This window comes from Lissotriton vulgaris, chromosome 5 (assembly GCF_964263255.1).
Source record: "Lissotriton vulgaris chromosome 5, aLisVul1.2, whole genome shotgun sequence".
Classification (NCBI taxonomy): Eukaryota; Metazoa; Chordata; class Amphibia; order Caudata; family Salamandridae; genus Lissotriton; species Lissotriton vulgaris.
In genome coordinates, this window is record NC_141693.1 from 995,969,868 (window position 1) to 995,983,978 (window position 14,111).

General features: G+C 40.4%; 1 protein-coding gene across 1 annotated transcript in view; it reads left to right on the forward strand.

Moving 5' to 3' along the window:
* HPS1 (HPS1 biogenesis of lysosomal organelles complex 3 subunit 1) overlaps window positions 1–14,111 on the forward strand; it is a 434,454-nt gene that overhangs the window by 383,996 nt on the left and 36,347 nt on the right. Inside the window, exon 16 of the mRNA XM_086922604.1 lies at window positions 13,331–13,396. Coding sequence (XP_086778730.1) covers window positions 13,331–13,396 — 66 coding nt within the window. The remainder of the gene's footprint in view (window positions 1–13,330; window positions 13,397–14,111) is intronic.

Consider the following 14,111-nt stretch of genomic DNA (forward strand, 5'->3'; position numbering starts at 1 on the left):
TTGATTTGTGCAGATTCGGACTGCTGAATTTGAATGACCTCCATAGGATATATATGACCCCTGCAATGCTACACAGACTTAACCCCAGACTGCCAGCTCATAGGTATGGCGAACTGGAAGCCACATATTTTCACCTGGTATGGGACGGCCCCATAGTGATTATTGGAAAGCAGAGGTGAATAGTTATAGAAAGCATGTGTAGATCCTAATACCACTCCCCCCCTCAGACATGCTTGTTGGGAATATATGCAATGAAAAAGAAATATAAAGTAAAAAGGACATTTGTACAGTTCACCCTAATGTTGATGAAGAGATGCATTGCGATTAACTGGCAGGGAACCAGGGGCTCTGACAAATATGGAATTTAATTTGAGATATTACTGAATGGGGTCGAACTGGGACTGGAACAGGAAATAGGCCCCGGCACCAACATAAAAGTGGGCACCATTACTGAATACATTCCTAAAAATGTGGCCCATGTTAGCAAATTAGGGCAGTTTTGTACTTGCAAATAATAGAGACGATGTAGAAGTGTTTTCAAGATGTGGGAGACTGCATGCATTAGTGCTTATTGCAGGAAATGTTTGTTTTAATATCAGATAATTCAACAGTAAAAACTGGCCAAGCAGACTAATAAACAGGCCACAAACAGCCAGAATAAAAGCCCACACACTACCCTATTAGATCATCCCATTGGATATTGCCTGATTAGCCTATACTCTTGTCCCAACACTGAATAGACATTAGCAGAAGAGATACAAATTACACAGATTAGAACTGATGAAAAGCTACAGGAAGATTTAGTCTTTTGGAAAATGCTAGCATGTATTATAATTTGTACTCCAGATGACAGACCACTTGAACCATCTTGTGTTAAAATACTGCATTGAACATGTGTGATATTATTACTGTTTAACAACATGAACTACATTGTCCACCTCTGTGTGAAATGCAATTTTTAATATATCTATGCCATCTGCATTTGTGTAATTGTTTTGAAGCTCTGTGTGCTTTATGGTTATATCTATTATAATGAAAATCTAATAATAGATGGTTAAAAACATGTTTTCAAAAAATATATATCAATGTTTTACAACCAAAATCTGGTAACAAGACATTGAACATTTATCCACTCCCAACATGGGGAGAGATGTCATTTGCTTAAGGGAAGTGGTTTCCTTGAGAAAATGCTATATTACAGAGGCTTAGAAACTTCATTTTAGTTTGCTTCTTTACATGCAGAAAGAGGGAATAAATTATTAGGCAAATTTGTTGTTGAAGTCCATTAGAATTTTCTTTTTAGAGCAAGTGACATTTTTCCAAGTAACATTTATCTGTTGAAAGACAACAGATCAATTAATTTGTTATCATTTGAATAAGTGTTGCAATCTTTGGTTTAGCTACCCAGAAATTAATTTATAAATTCAAGAGGAATATCTACTTGAAATATAATATTGATTTGATTACCAAACCTGTTGCCAGAAGTGATAAATATTTGGACATGTAATTAATATATATGTAAAGTCAATATATACACAGTTACAAGACCATCAACTATTAGTTGTATTCTTAGAGTCTTTCTTAGAGAAACAGAAGTTATTAATAATATTTTATACATGATAAAGCAAGGTGTGAGTAGTATTAGCTGCATGATAAGACTTGTGAATTCAACCATATCCTTTTCTACATATCAATAGACCAATACACAATTAGATAATTTCCCTAACGTAATTCAGTTTTTGGATTTGGATTTAACTTCAAAATCTTCTATTATAATTAACAAGGACTCATAACTTTACTCATATGAATTCAGAAAATAAAGCTAGTGTGAATGTTAGAGAAGGAGAGAATATCATAAACCTTCCACAACTGGTTAACCCAAACAAACCTTTATCTCACCAAGCCCTCCAACAATTATTTTTTGTTTATTTTAATATATTTGTTATACCAGATCGATAAACTTAAGAGCTCAGTTTGAGTCATGTGTGGTAGTAGATACACAAGCTCTGCATACTTCTGCCATCTAGTGTTGGGTCCAGATGTGTGCACGTTGTTTTTCTTGAATTAGTCTTTCGAGTCACGAGACAAAGTGACTCCTCCTCTTGGTGATATTGTGCATGAGCATCAACTCCAAAGTAAGATTGTTTACTTTCCACCTCCGGGTTCGGACATGTTTTGTGGTGCTCCCGTTCAAGACCGGTTCCTTTTGATTCGCTGTTCATTTCCATCCTCGTCTGTAATGTTTCAGTCATGTTTTCCATTCCTGCTTCTGGAAGATCAGAGAACTTACGACGGACGCCCAGCCCTCTGGCTTGGCTCTGAAAGCCTAGACAAATCATATGACCATCTGCCTCATCAGCACCGAACAAACTGCTTCCTCTACCTTCGGCTCCGACCTCTTTAGATCCGAAAAAGAAAACTGCTTCGGCACTGAAAATGTCCGACTTCTACATCAAAGTTGCGTCCAGAAGCCATTCTACAGATCATGCAGGAGTGGCTCAATCCGAAGAAGAAAAAACTAAATATATAGCCTCGAGCTGGCCATATTGGCTTGTGCACTCGGTGTCCAGCTTTCGTTTGCGGAGGCCATAGATGTACCAGTGCCTGCTAAAAAGGACATTTCAACCAGCCCTTCACATCCTCCTCTTCATCCGTCTCCACCACATCCACCACCCTCTTCTCCACCACCCCCTTCACCACATGATTCACTGGGTGAACCAGAAGACTTCACACCACAAGGGTCTCCACAGTCTCCTACTGATGATAGTGGGAGGAGAGGATTCATATTCACAGCCCACATATCTCTGGGATAATTATTATGTTCCTCCCCTGGGCGATACTGGTCCAGATCTGTACATGGCCAGACCATCACCTCTGATGAGACCTCATCACTAGGGCAGCAGCTTATCACCAGGTTCCCTATTGAGGATGATTTCCTTTTTGAAACCTTGTCCAATACACAAAGAGCATGTCAATACCTGCCTATGCTTAAAGGTATGCTTAAACTTTTTGGTGACATTTTCAAGGGCCCAGAGCGCACCTGCATAATAACACCCAGGGTCAACAAAAAGTTTAACCCTGCACCCTCAGACCCTATTAATGTCAAAGGTCATCTCTCCTCAGATTCATTAGTTGTATATAATGCCCATAAAAGAGCTGATTCTCAATCCTCATCATATACTCCACCACCTGATAAGGAATCCAAATTATTGATGCTTCAGGGAAGTGGGTTGCAGCTCCATCCTCCAATCATTGGCGGATCACTAACACCCAAGCCCTGTTAGCAAGATATGACAGAGCACATTGGGATGAAATGGAGGAATTCTTCCAACATTTCCCAGAGGAATATAAGAAAAGAGGTCATGAAATTGTGAATGAGGTAAAGTTGATCTCTGATAATCCTATTAAATGTGCCCTAGACTCAGCGGACACAGTGGCGAGGGGAGACAACACAAGTGATTTGTGGCATAGACATGCTTGGCTACGTATATCTGGTTTCTAGCCAGAAGTGCAACAAACATTATTTGATTTACTTTTTGATAAAGAGCATCTATTTGGGCTCCAGGTGGACCAAGCATTAGAAAAAATGAAAAAGGACACCAAAGTAGATAAACAAATGGGGTTGCTACAAATCCCTGCTTTGCGTGGCTCCTTTCGGCATTCCTTCTACAAACAGGGTGCCAAAACACCTCTGATGCCTCTACCTCCTCCTATTCGCAACAACCTACGTCCCCCGCAAAGGGCTACTACATGGATACTTACAGAGGAAATATTCCAAAAGGTAGAGGTAGGGGTGCTTCAACATGTTCTGCCCTCCCCTATCTCCAAGCAGTGACTCTCTGCTTATTCCCCCCCGACCCTTTAACATCTGTCGGGGACAAGTACAACAGTTCTTCCTCACCTGGAAAACCATAACGTCAGATCAATCGGTGTTGGATATTATACAACATGGTTATTTTCTGGAGTTCATAACCACACCTCCAAACATTTCAGCTTCCAGACACAATCTTTTCATAGAACACCAAAATCTGCACCAACAGGAAGTGGAAGCTCTTTTACTCAAAGGAGCCACATAACCCATCCCTCTTCAACATCAGGGTACAGGAGTTTACCCGCTGCACTTTCTAATTCCTAAAAAGGTAGCTCACTACGAACTATATCAGATCTCAGGCCCTTGAATCATTACATATTATAGAACACCTCCATATGGTCAAGACATAATCCCAAAGCTCCAGAAAGGTGACTTTATGTCAGCACTAGACTTAAAGGATGCTTACTTCCACATTCCAATCCACCCAGCTCATCGCAACTACCTCAGATTTGTAATAGCTGGAAAGTATTATCAGTTCAAAGTTCTTCCCTTCGGAGTCACTACCGCACCAAGGGTGTTCACCAAATGTCTAGCAGCAGTAGCAGCACATCTGCTCAAACAGAACATTCATGTTTTCCAAAATCTAGACGGCTGGCTCATCAAAGCCAGTACTTAGCTCCTGTGTCAACAACACACTCAAACTACTCTCCAACTTCAACATCACCTGGGATTTACTGTCAACATACAGAATTCATGCCTTCAATCCTCACAGATTCAACTGTATCCCAGGCCATCCTCAACACGCAATTGGGGTTGGCACACCCAAATATGGCTAGGATTCAAAACATCAAGACAAAGGATTCTGTGCCGTTCCTCAGAAGAAAGAAGTACGAGTCACACTAGTATTACGGTGCCACTAGTCTCTGCGAGATCACAGTTAGGCATCCATTTTGTTGGATGTAATGCCCTCGCACACCCTTGCAGGTGTCCTGCTTCATCATCTGGGCTGCTCCTCATTGGGTCGGCGGTGCAATACCCAACGGGCTCACCTCTAAGAGGGGCACTTTATCGGAGATCTTTTATCCAACAGCCGTTTTGTGAAGTGCGGGTTTGGGGCCAGATGTGTGTAGACGTGAGAGTGAGTTTAAAATAAGGCTAGGAGTGCCTATGAGAAAGTTTATTCTGGGGGTGTCCTGCCTTAGTTGAAAAGTGATAACCAGCACTTGATGGAATGCAATGTTCCTGCTTCAGTGCTGGTTAGTTTGTGTTTATAATGGTCGACATACTTCTCACGTTTACGTTAATTCACTCGCGATTCTTCAGGACCGTAAACTATTATATGTTGAGTCTGTATACACTAAAGGATCTACAAAAGTATCCAATACGCTAATCTGAATGTCACAAAAAGAAGGTGCTTATTGTGTCCATGTACCTGTGATGGGCTGGATTTACCTGTAATGATGAGATAAAAAGGCATATAAAAAACAGGTGTAGGTTTCCCGACCATAGTAGTGGTGACATAGTAAATTTTTCCAGAACACGCTTAAATTGCGCAGCTAGCGTATTCAGTGAATAAAAGTGCTTAAAAACATTATGACAAAATATCCTCAGTGAGCAAGTTGTGTACTGCATGCCCCTGTGGATATTGAAGCAGAGCAAACAGTGGTGGTTTTGAAACATAAGACTCGCCTATTAAGTCAGATACCCAGGCATCAACAGTACCCGGCGGTCTGCACAATAGATTTTAGGCTTCCATGAGGTTATGGCTGTGTGTGGAAGGATTCAATGTAAAGAGAAAATGAAATGCATTCTATCATCTCTCACTAATGCTCAGTCTGCATGGATTATACAAACAGTAACTGACAAGGTTTCTAGAGGTTTCTCTAGCGTCCGCGTGTCATTTTAAGTTGATATGCATTCGTTATAAAGTGTCATGTTATATTGAGTACTACCCTCTGGGTGTGTCCACAGATCAGGTGTACGCCATGTCATAGCGTCATAAGATAGTGTAACCTGGCAAACTAGTGTCATAAGATGATGTAACCTGGCAATCTAGTGTGGGGCTATCTTCCACTCTGTTTGTATTTCCGTTTAAAATCAACATTTAAATTAATGGGCATTGTGTTTACCCGAGCCGTGTGGTGTTTGTGGAGCGCTAACCTGCGCCTGGTCACTGCCCATTGAAAAGGTTTTGGCGCGATTTGGGCGGCAGCTTTATTACGGGCGTACTGCCTGGTGGAGTCCCGTTAAATTATTGTTAATTTTTGAGGGCGCCACTCCTGCCCATGTTTAGCGACTATGCGACTCGTTGCTAGGTCACTTACATATAGTATGCGGGTAGTCCTCGTTCTCTCTGCGCCATCAAGGGGGTCTCTGTTTTTAATTGTACCGTTAATCTGTTCTTGTCGAGCCCCCAACCAACCCTACGGGAATGGTCTCGTAAGCAGCGTCCAAGTCATTAGACGTGCGTACTACCGTCCAGATGGCAGGGCTGTAAAATGGGCCGTAGAACACCATTTCCATATGGTTGGTGGGGGCTTGTAAGTAGGGGCTTTCATGGCCTTTCCTGAGCAGTATCCCAATAGCTGATATTTGCAAGACATCTACATGGTCTATACCACACACTTATACTAAACATTATTGTGTGGATGCTGTAGCACGCCAACAAGCCAATATAGGACCGTCAGTGCTTCGTACTCATTCAAACAACTGCAACATCCACAGGATAACCACCACTTTTGGAGAGGGACTTCTTCACAGTCTATGCAGAGCATGTGTATCTACAGCCACACATGCCTCGAACGTAATATCTCACTTACCATGCAAGCATCTATTCGTGGCATGTAGTGCTGCAGATTCACATGTGCCCACCCTCCTCTCGGACACCTGTGGTCACTGCGTCAACTTGAAATAACCAAAAGGGAATACCAGATGCTAGCAACTCTATAGATACAGGCTCAACAATTGGCAGTCCAACATCAGCTTTACGACTCAGGCGATAGGGCGGGGAAACTGCTAGCGTGGCAGGGCAGAAAGGAAATGGAGTCAAGATGGCTAATGTCCATTCAAGGTTAACACACACACCACACCTAAAGAAATAGCGGGGGCCTTTGCCCCATACTACGCAGGCCTATATGCAACTAAACCACAGACAAGTGAGGCGCAAATCACCCAATATTTAGACACAATCGAGCTGCCCTCACTCTACTAAGAGGAGAAGGGTAGGCTAGAGGAGGACCTAACTCTTGAAGAAATGACAGAGGCTATTAGCCGCCAAAAATTCGGGAAAACCCCGGTCCCAAATAGACTCCCTGGAGTATTTTTTTAATTAAATAGTGGCCTGCTGGCCCCACACTTACTACATATGTTCCGAACGCCAAAAGAGCAAGGGATTATCCCAAAAGATCTCCAAATGGCCACTGTAGTGGTAATTCATAAAATAGGGAAGCCTCTGGAAGAATGTGGGTCCTATCGACCCATATCACTGCTCAATATCAAAATGCTAATTTTGGCCACTATTCTTGAGAAACGCCTCTTGACAGTTATTGCCCCACTCATACATAGAGACTAATCCGGTTTTATGCCAAAACGAGCCACACGCTTTAAATTACGGGGACTGGCTAATTGGATGGACACGGTTCAGGGCCGAGATAGTCCCCCACCTGCTCCTTTCACTTGGCGCAGAGAAGGCGTTCGATAACATTCATTGGCCCTTTATGAGATAAACCCTGAAAAAAATTAGGATTTGGTCCAATATTTAGGGAATGGTTGGCACTTATAATGCCCCCGAGGCTAAAGTCTGGGTCAATGTGGCGGTATCGACGAGTTGGCGAATTCAACAAGGCACTAGGCCGGGTTGTCTCCTGTCTCCCCTACTATTTGCCCTCATATTGGAGCCTCTGGCCTGTGTATTTCATACCCGAAATAGGTTGGGTGGTTACATAGACGAGTCCTGATAGTTAAAGGCTGAACGCATATCGCTATATGCTGATGATATTTTATTATATGTTACAGACCCAGCAGAGACATTCCCAAAATGTTGCAAATCTTTGAGGAATATGTCTGCCATGCGAGATATAAGATTATTGGAATAAATCTACCTTATACCCGGTGGGGGGGTGGAGCCTCACACCTACCCGAGCTGCTTATGATTCTCCCTCGAAGGGTTTACATACCTCACACTTTACACCACTACTGAAATAGCAACCAACTTAGATCACAATATCAGGCAAATCCTTTTACATTTTCAAGAATATGTTAAGAGGTGGAGGAAACTCCCTCTGATGATCATGGGATGGGCTGCTATGTACAAGATGATCACACTCCTCCAGCTGCTGTATATCTTGCAAAACACTTATTGCAAAATACCAGAGACTGTGATCACAACCCTCAATAGCGAGCTTCGCTTGCTTCTATGGGGTGGGGCCCAGCCACGTATAGCGCTAAAAACGCTACAGCGAAACCCATACAACGGGGGTTTGTCGTTACCGGATATCAGGGCCTACTGCAGAGTGGCCCAACTCATTATAATTATTGAATGGAACCACGCTTCGAGAGACCACCCCACCTACATGTTGGAAAGGTTGCAATTCAGAGACCGCAATCACTTGCACTATCTGTATGAAGGTAAAGGCAGTAGCTGGCTCCTACCAACTACCCAAAGAGTACTGGAGGCGAGGAAAAGTGCAGAAAAGCAAATGAAATGAGATAAAAAACCTTAAAGGGAAACCCCATAATGGGAGGGAACCAGACAAGCAGAATTTGGAAAACTGAGAGGCTTTAAACAGTGGGATCTAATAGGGATCTCCAAAATAGGAGATGTCTTAGAGAAAGGCGCATTGGCCCCGTTTACCTTGCTTCAAGCCACTTAACAACTTCACAATAATCTATCCTACGCCTACCGTCAACTGCAACAAGCCTGGCAAGCTGAGGGACTAGATGCGGAGCCGCTTCCGGAGTATGCCCATTAGAAGGCAGGCTCCGGCAGGAAGAGATCCCAAATCTCAGTGACATAAACACTAATTAACAATATGCCTGACAAACGAACCCCCTTAGAGCTAAATGGGAACTCACTACTGGCCCACTGGAGGCCATTGATTGGGAGGCCGCCATTATGCACCCACATGAAGTGGCGATTAAATTAAGACTGCGGCTATTCCAATATAAAGTCCTACACAGGACTTACTTTGCTAGAGCAATACTGCACACTATGGGGATGGCAGAAAACCCGGATTGCCTCAGATTCCACACAGAATGTGGTACATTTATACACACCCTCTAGGAATGCAGCAGGATTCAAATATAATGAAGTAAGATAGTGAAGGAACTAAGCAATATACTGGGAGCCCAGCTTGAGTTGGAACCTAGGTACCTCTTACTGGGAATCCCCACAGATGTGGACCTCCCACATCATGAACTCATGTTGGTTAACTTGGGACTGGTGGTAGCCAAGATGGACATAGTTCGATATTGGTGTACCTGCCAACTCCCCAATCTCATGGAATGGAGAACCTGTTTAGATCTGTATATGGTTGCAGAGAAAGTGACATACAAAGCAAGGGGTTGTGCCCGAAAATCCCGGAAGATATGTGCTCCATGGATAAAATATTATGGTTGTAACTGGGTGCGGAGGAGGAGGGACTAGACTTGATACTGGAAAGATCAGGGAAAGAGGCTTGAAACTTGTGATGCCTGACCTATTGTGGATAAATGTGGATGTCTCTGACCCTTAAAGAAAAACCAAAGGGGGTGGTGGACGGAGCGTTGACAATAGAAACACTCACCCCCAGTCAACTGATCTGGGTTTAATCCATCACCGTTCTTTAGCTCACTCCGCCACCCCAGTTCAGACATGATGTGACCCTCAACATATTTATATATGTAACACTGTAGCTTAATCTCATGCTCTCTTCAGAGGAATTGTTGCGATATTATTTGTCATACACCGATTGCTAATTCCAGACAATCGCTTTGTTTGGGGTAATCATGATTTCATTGTTTGTAATTCAGACTGCTCATGGGTACATGAAAACTCTATTTCATGTATTTATGTACTAGATTTAGCGCATCTGTTATGTGGCACGAGACTAGAAACAAAGGTTATCTATATATCCCTTTCAATTGTAACCTTTTATTTGATATTCATATGTGATTTGTTTGGGTTGGTATTCCTTCTGATTGTACTGTAACTATTACCTTCCTCTTCCTCAAATTGTAAAGCGCTCTGATATCCTTCGGGATCATATTCGCGCTATATAAAACTTTATAAATAAATAAAAGTACATTCAAACTATCAAAAGTAAATAAAAAAATATTTTTTTAAAATAATGCTCCGTTCTCTAAGCTCAATAACATTTGAGATGTTTGCTTACAAAATCTATTATCTATCCTAAATTTGGGAGTTATGTACCAGAGAAAAGAAATTATATTTCTCAAATTTGGATTCCATCATCCACATGAATTGGCAGATATTTTTGACTAATAGCTAAACAGAATTACTTTTGCATTCTTCTGGGGATACATCCCTATTTTTTAAATCCTGTCTAGAAATTTGATTACAATCTAATTTCAATACCTACCAAAAAGGCAAAGTCTAAATACTTCTTTTCAGTGAAATCCCAAAATGTATGACCAGCTTCAGTAGGAACAACAACAATAAACATAGTGATTGAGGTTTTAATAATAATGTATTCAATGATGATTGAACAATTACAATCATCATCAATTTCTTTAAAGAAGGGGAAACACATATTTTACCAGCCAAATATATTTTAAGTTTTAAGGCTTTACTGTCCGATAATGGCTTCACTGTCAGATAAATGTGTCTCTTGCAACAAGGAACAGTCAGCCTTAAGTATAGATAGATAAGAAAGTACTCTTCATCTTTTTATAGGATTACTCAGCCCTTTAACATTTCATTAAACCACTTTGAATTACGAGAGTATATATAAATATACATACGCACAAGTCCATACATGGTACACTATTAATAAACAAAATAGATATAAGCACTGAAAAGTCCTAGAAAAGGAAATGGAGACCATCATACAGTATACATCACATTGTGAGATAGAGGAGAATGAAAAGAAAAAGAAGTTAATGATAAATGAAATCAGTAAAAAACTAAAAAGTAACAGTACAAGCCAAAAATTAGTAGACTCAAAAACATATTTAATGAGTAAATGATTGTGAATTAGAGGGCACAAAACACAGATAACGCATCTCCTGCTAGGTAGACTGAGAGATTTCAAGACGAGATGAGGAATGCAACAACAAAACACTGCTGTATATTAACCTGTAGTGATATATGAAACATGGTAAAAATACATACAATTAGAAGTTATAAAAAACAAAGAAGGTGGGTCATCATTTAAAGTAATAACAATCAAAAAGATGTTAAGCAGAACAAATTAAAAGATAAAAATACATTTCAGTGATTTGGATATTTCCATTTCTCCATCTGTACAATCTGCTCTAAATTAATAAGCTGGACTGGATAATACTAAGTAATTGCCTTAAACTTGTATGCCACTTAGAAATAGCAAGATGGACCAAGCCAAATCTTGCACCTAAAGATTTGCTTGTCCAGGTTTAAGAAATTATATTCTTTTGTCTGCAGTGACATTAGAAACATATTTGTCTGAAGAATAACTTGTTGCCGGATCAGGATAATTACTTTTTTAACTTTTCTATATTGACGACTTTTATTAGGCAGAGATTAATAATTAAAACACCCCTAGGTTTGGTGGATGATGCGTTACGTTTTCTTATGTTACTCTATGTGTGTGTTTTCTGCATAGTTAATGTTGTTGACTCCAGATTTGTGGGAATAAAGGGTTTGAAAAATTAAATGGGATCACCCCCCTCATCATTTTACTATTTATTCTTGAAAAAAGTTGATCTTCCTAGTAGCATCTTCTACGCTACTCACTCTTTGCTTCACTTCAGCCACCCTATTTTCCATAAACGGCCATGTATCATCCAACCTTGAAGTCTCTTGTTGGTCTTCATCTCATAAGGGTGCAAAGCCCTCATTCCCCTTAAGTGGACCTCTATTGCGATGAAAGATGAAGCCTTAACTGGAAAACGGTGGCCATTTATTAGGGAGACCAGAGGTGCTTGTTTATTTAGAAGAAGATATGGGTTGAGGGAAAGCTGAAGGTGTCTTGTCTTGCTTCTAAGAAAGAGAACTGTTCATTGTCATAGTGTCAGATAAAGCCCTTAGTCAAAGTTGTACTTGGAAAAGAAACTGCCTGAGAACTGAAGACTCCAGAACTGCTCTGTATGAGCTAAGATTCACCTCTACAAAACAACAGGATGATATCAATACAATTCTGCTTCCCACCTCTTGGAAAACTAAGGCTACTGTACTTACGGAACATCATAACACTAATATCCGTTTATTTCAGTTTTTTATGAATAGAGCCAGGAATAATAAACTGTCATCCACTCATGTGGGTAACAACATTTTTTATGACCGCTCAGGGGTGAGTAGCAAAAAGATACTCATTAAATTACTTTATCATTTTAACAGAAAGTAAACACCCGATCCAGGCCAGAACATTTAAAATCAATTTCTGCATAATATGCTTCAAGATTTTTTTTAAATATTGCCCTGTTGCGTGCTTTCAGTACAGCGTTACATCCACATAAAGAGCGACACAATGACAGCCATTGTTGGTACCCTCCTCCGAGTGTTGCGTAACAAGGTAAAGCTGCCTCAAATATATGAAAATTAACAAAAATTACTCAACCCTTTTATCTCCTGGGCCAAGGCTCCACCAGTGTTCGCATGTTCTGCCTCCACATGCTCAGTCTCCATGTTAATAAAAACAAAACCACAGAGTAAGTTGGGAGGGGGCTATCTTCATTGGCATCCAAGTTACACCTCCTCAATAACTGAGAGAAATAACAAAAAGGCATGTTTTAATTGGAGCTGTTGTTTTCCATGTAATGTCTATATCTAGGACTAGTTTTTTTTAAATTGGTCCCAGCACGAGTTTGGTCATTTTGATTTCATTTCAATCACTGTGTGCTGCTTTTTCAAAGGGGGTTTTTAATGGTGATTTGTTGCTTTTTTATTTAACGTTTGTTACAATATACTGTTGCCACTTGTTCAGCATCATAACTCTCAACTTTGTTCATTTTTCAACATGCCTGCGTGGTTGTAAGTGTGTGTAGATGCATGGTATTTATGTGGAGAGCATTTGGTTCTAAGCGATATGTGCTGACAAGAGCTTCAAATCATGCACATCTTCTTATTTAATGTTATTTCAAACTTTTTTCTTGTACTTCTTTCATTTCTTCCCATACGATCAACAGTGGATGTAATTGAAGGATAGCAGACATAGGGAGTGAGCGGAGTGTTTAAGTAGGATTCATAGGCATTGTGAGCTAAATGTGTAGAGTTAGAAACAAATTGTATATCTGCTAAGGCAGAATGTGTAATTCATCACTGTAAGGTGGCATCATATTATTCCTGTTGTAAGTAATTAAGAGAGATCTGATTTCCCATAACAGAGAAAAATTAATGGACTGGAAGGATTTTCTCTTGGTGAAGAGCACGAGGAACATAACACTGAGATCGTATCCTTTTTCTGTTTTAATTACCAAGTAACAAGTTTTAAATAAAAGGGTCCCCATCCTGTCGGTTTGTGTGAAGGAAGCAGACCAATATACTTAAGTGAATGTCACCTCAATGAGGAAAAGAATTAAAGGAGGAGGGCAAGTTTGATTACCGAATATGTTCATTAAAATTATTTTATTACTATAGAAACTGTTTACTAAGTAAATACATATCGCCAATTTGTTGGTCTTCCTCGGTTCTAGTTATTCTAATTGAGGCAAGTTTGTATGAGGGACAGGTAACTGCATTTGCTAAATGAAATGTAGTTGCATTTCCCCTCTCTTAGTTATGTCTAATATTTAAATACTTGGAGAACACTCCAGTTTGTCTCCAGCAATTGGGTGCCAATCCCTAAATGCATTATATCAACTCAGGCCAGGCTTTTTTTGGTGTTTTCTTCTTATGGCTCAAGGAATCAATATTCAGACTTCTCTCCTCACACCTCCAGATAGCTAAGGAAATGGGATGTTACAACCTCCTCCTTATAATGCATAAGCAGACAGGTGAGTATTGGATGGCCATATATGCAAAATGGAAAATAGATTGATTTTACATTACCAATAGTATTAAGGATGCTTACCCTGGAGCTGTTCATACCACAGATTCGCTCCTGGGAGCTTTCAAATTTGGATTAGAATATGATTATATACACCACAATCTTTCCAGGCTGTCAAA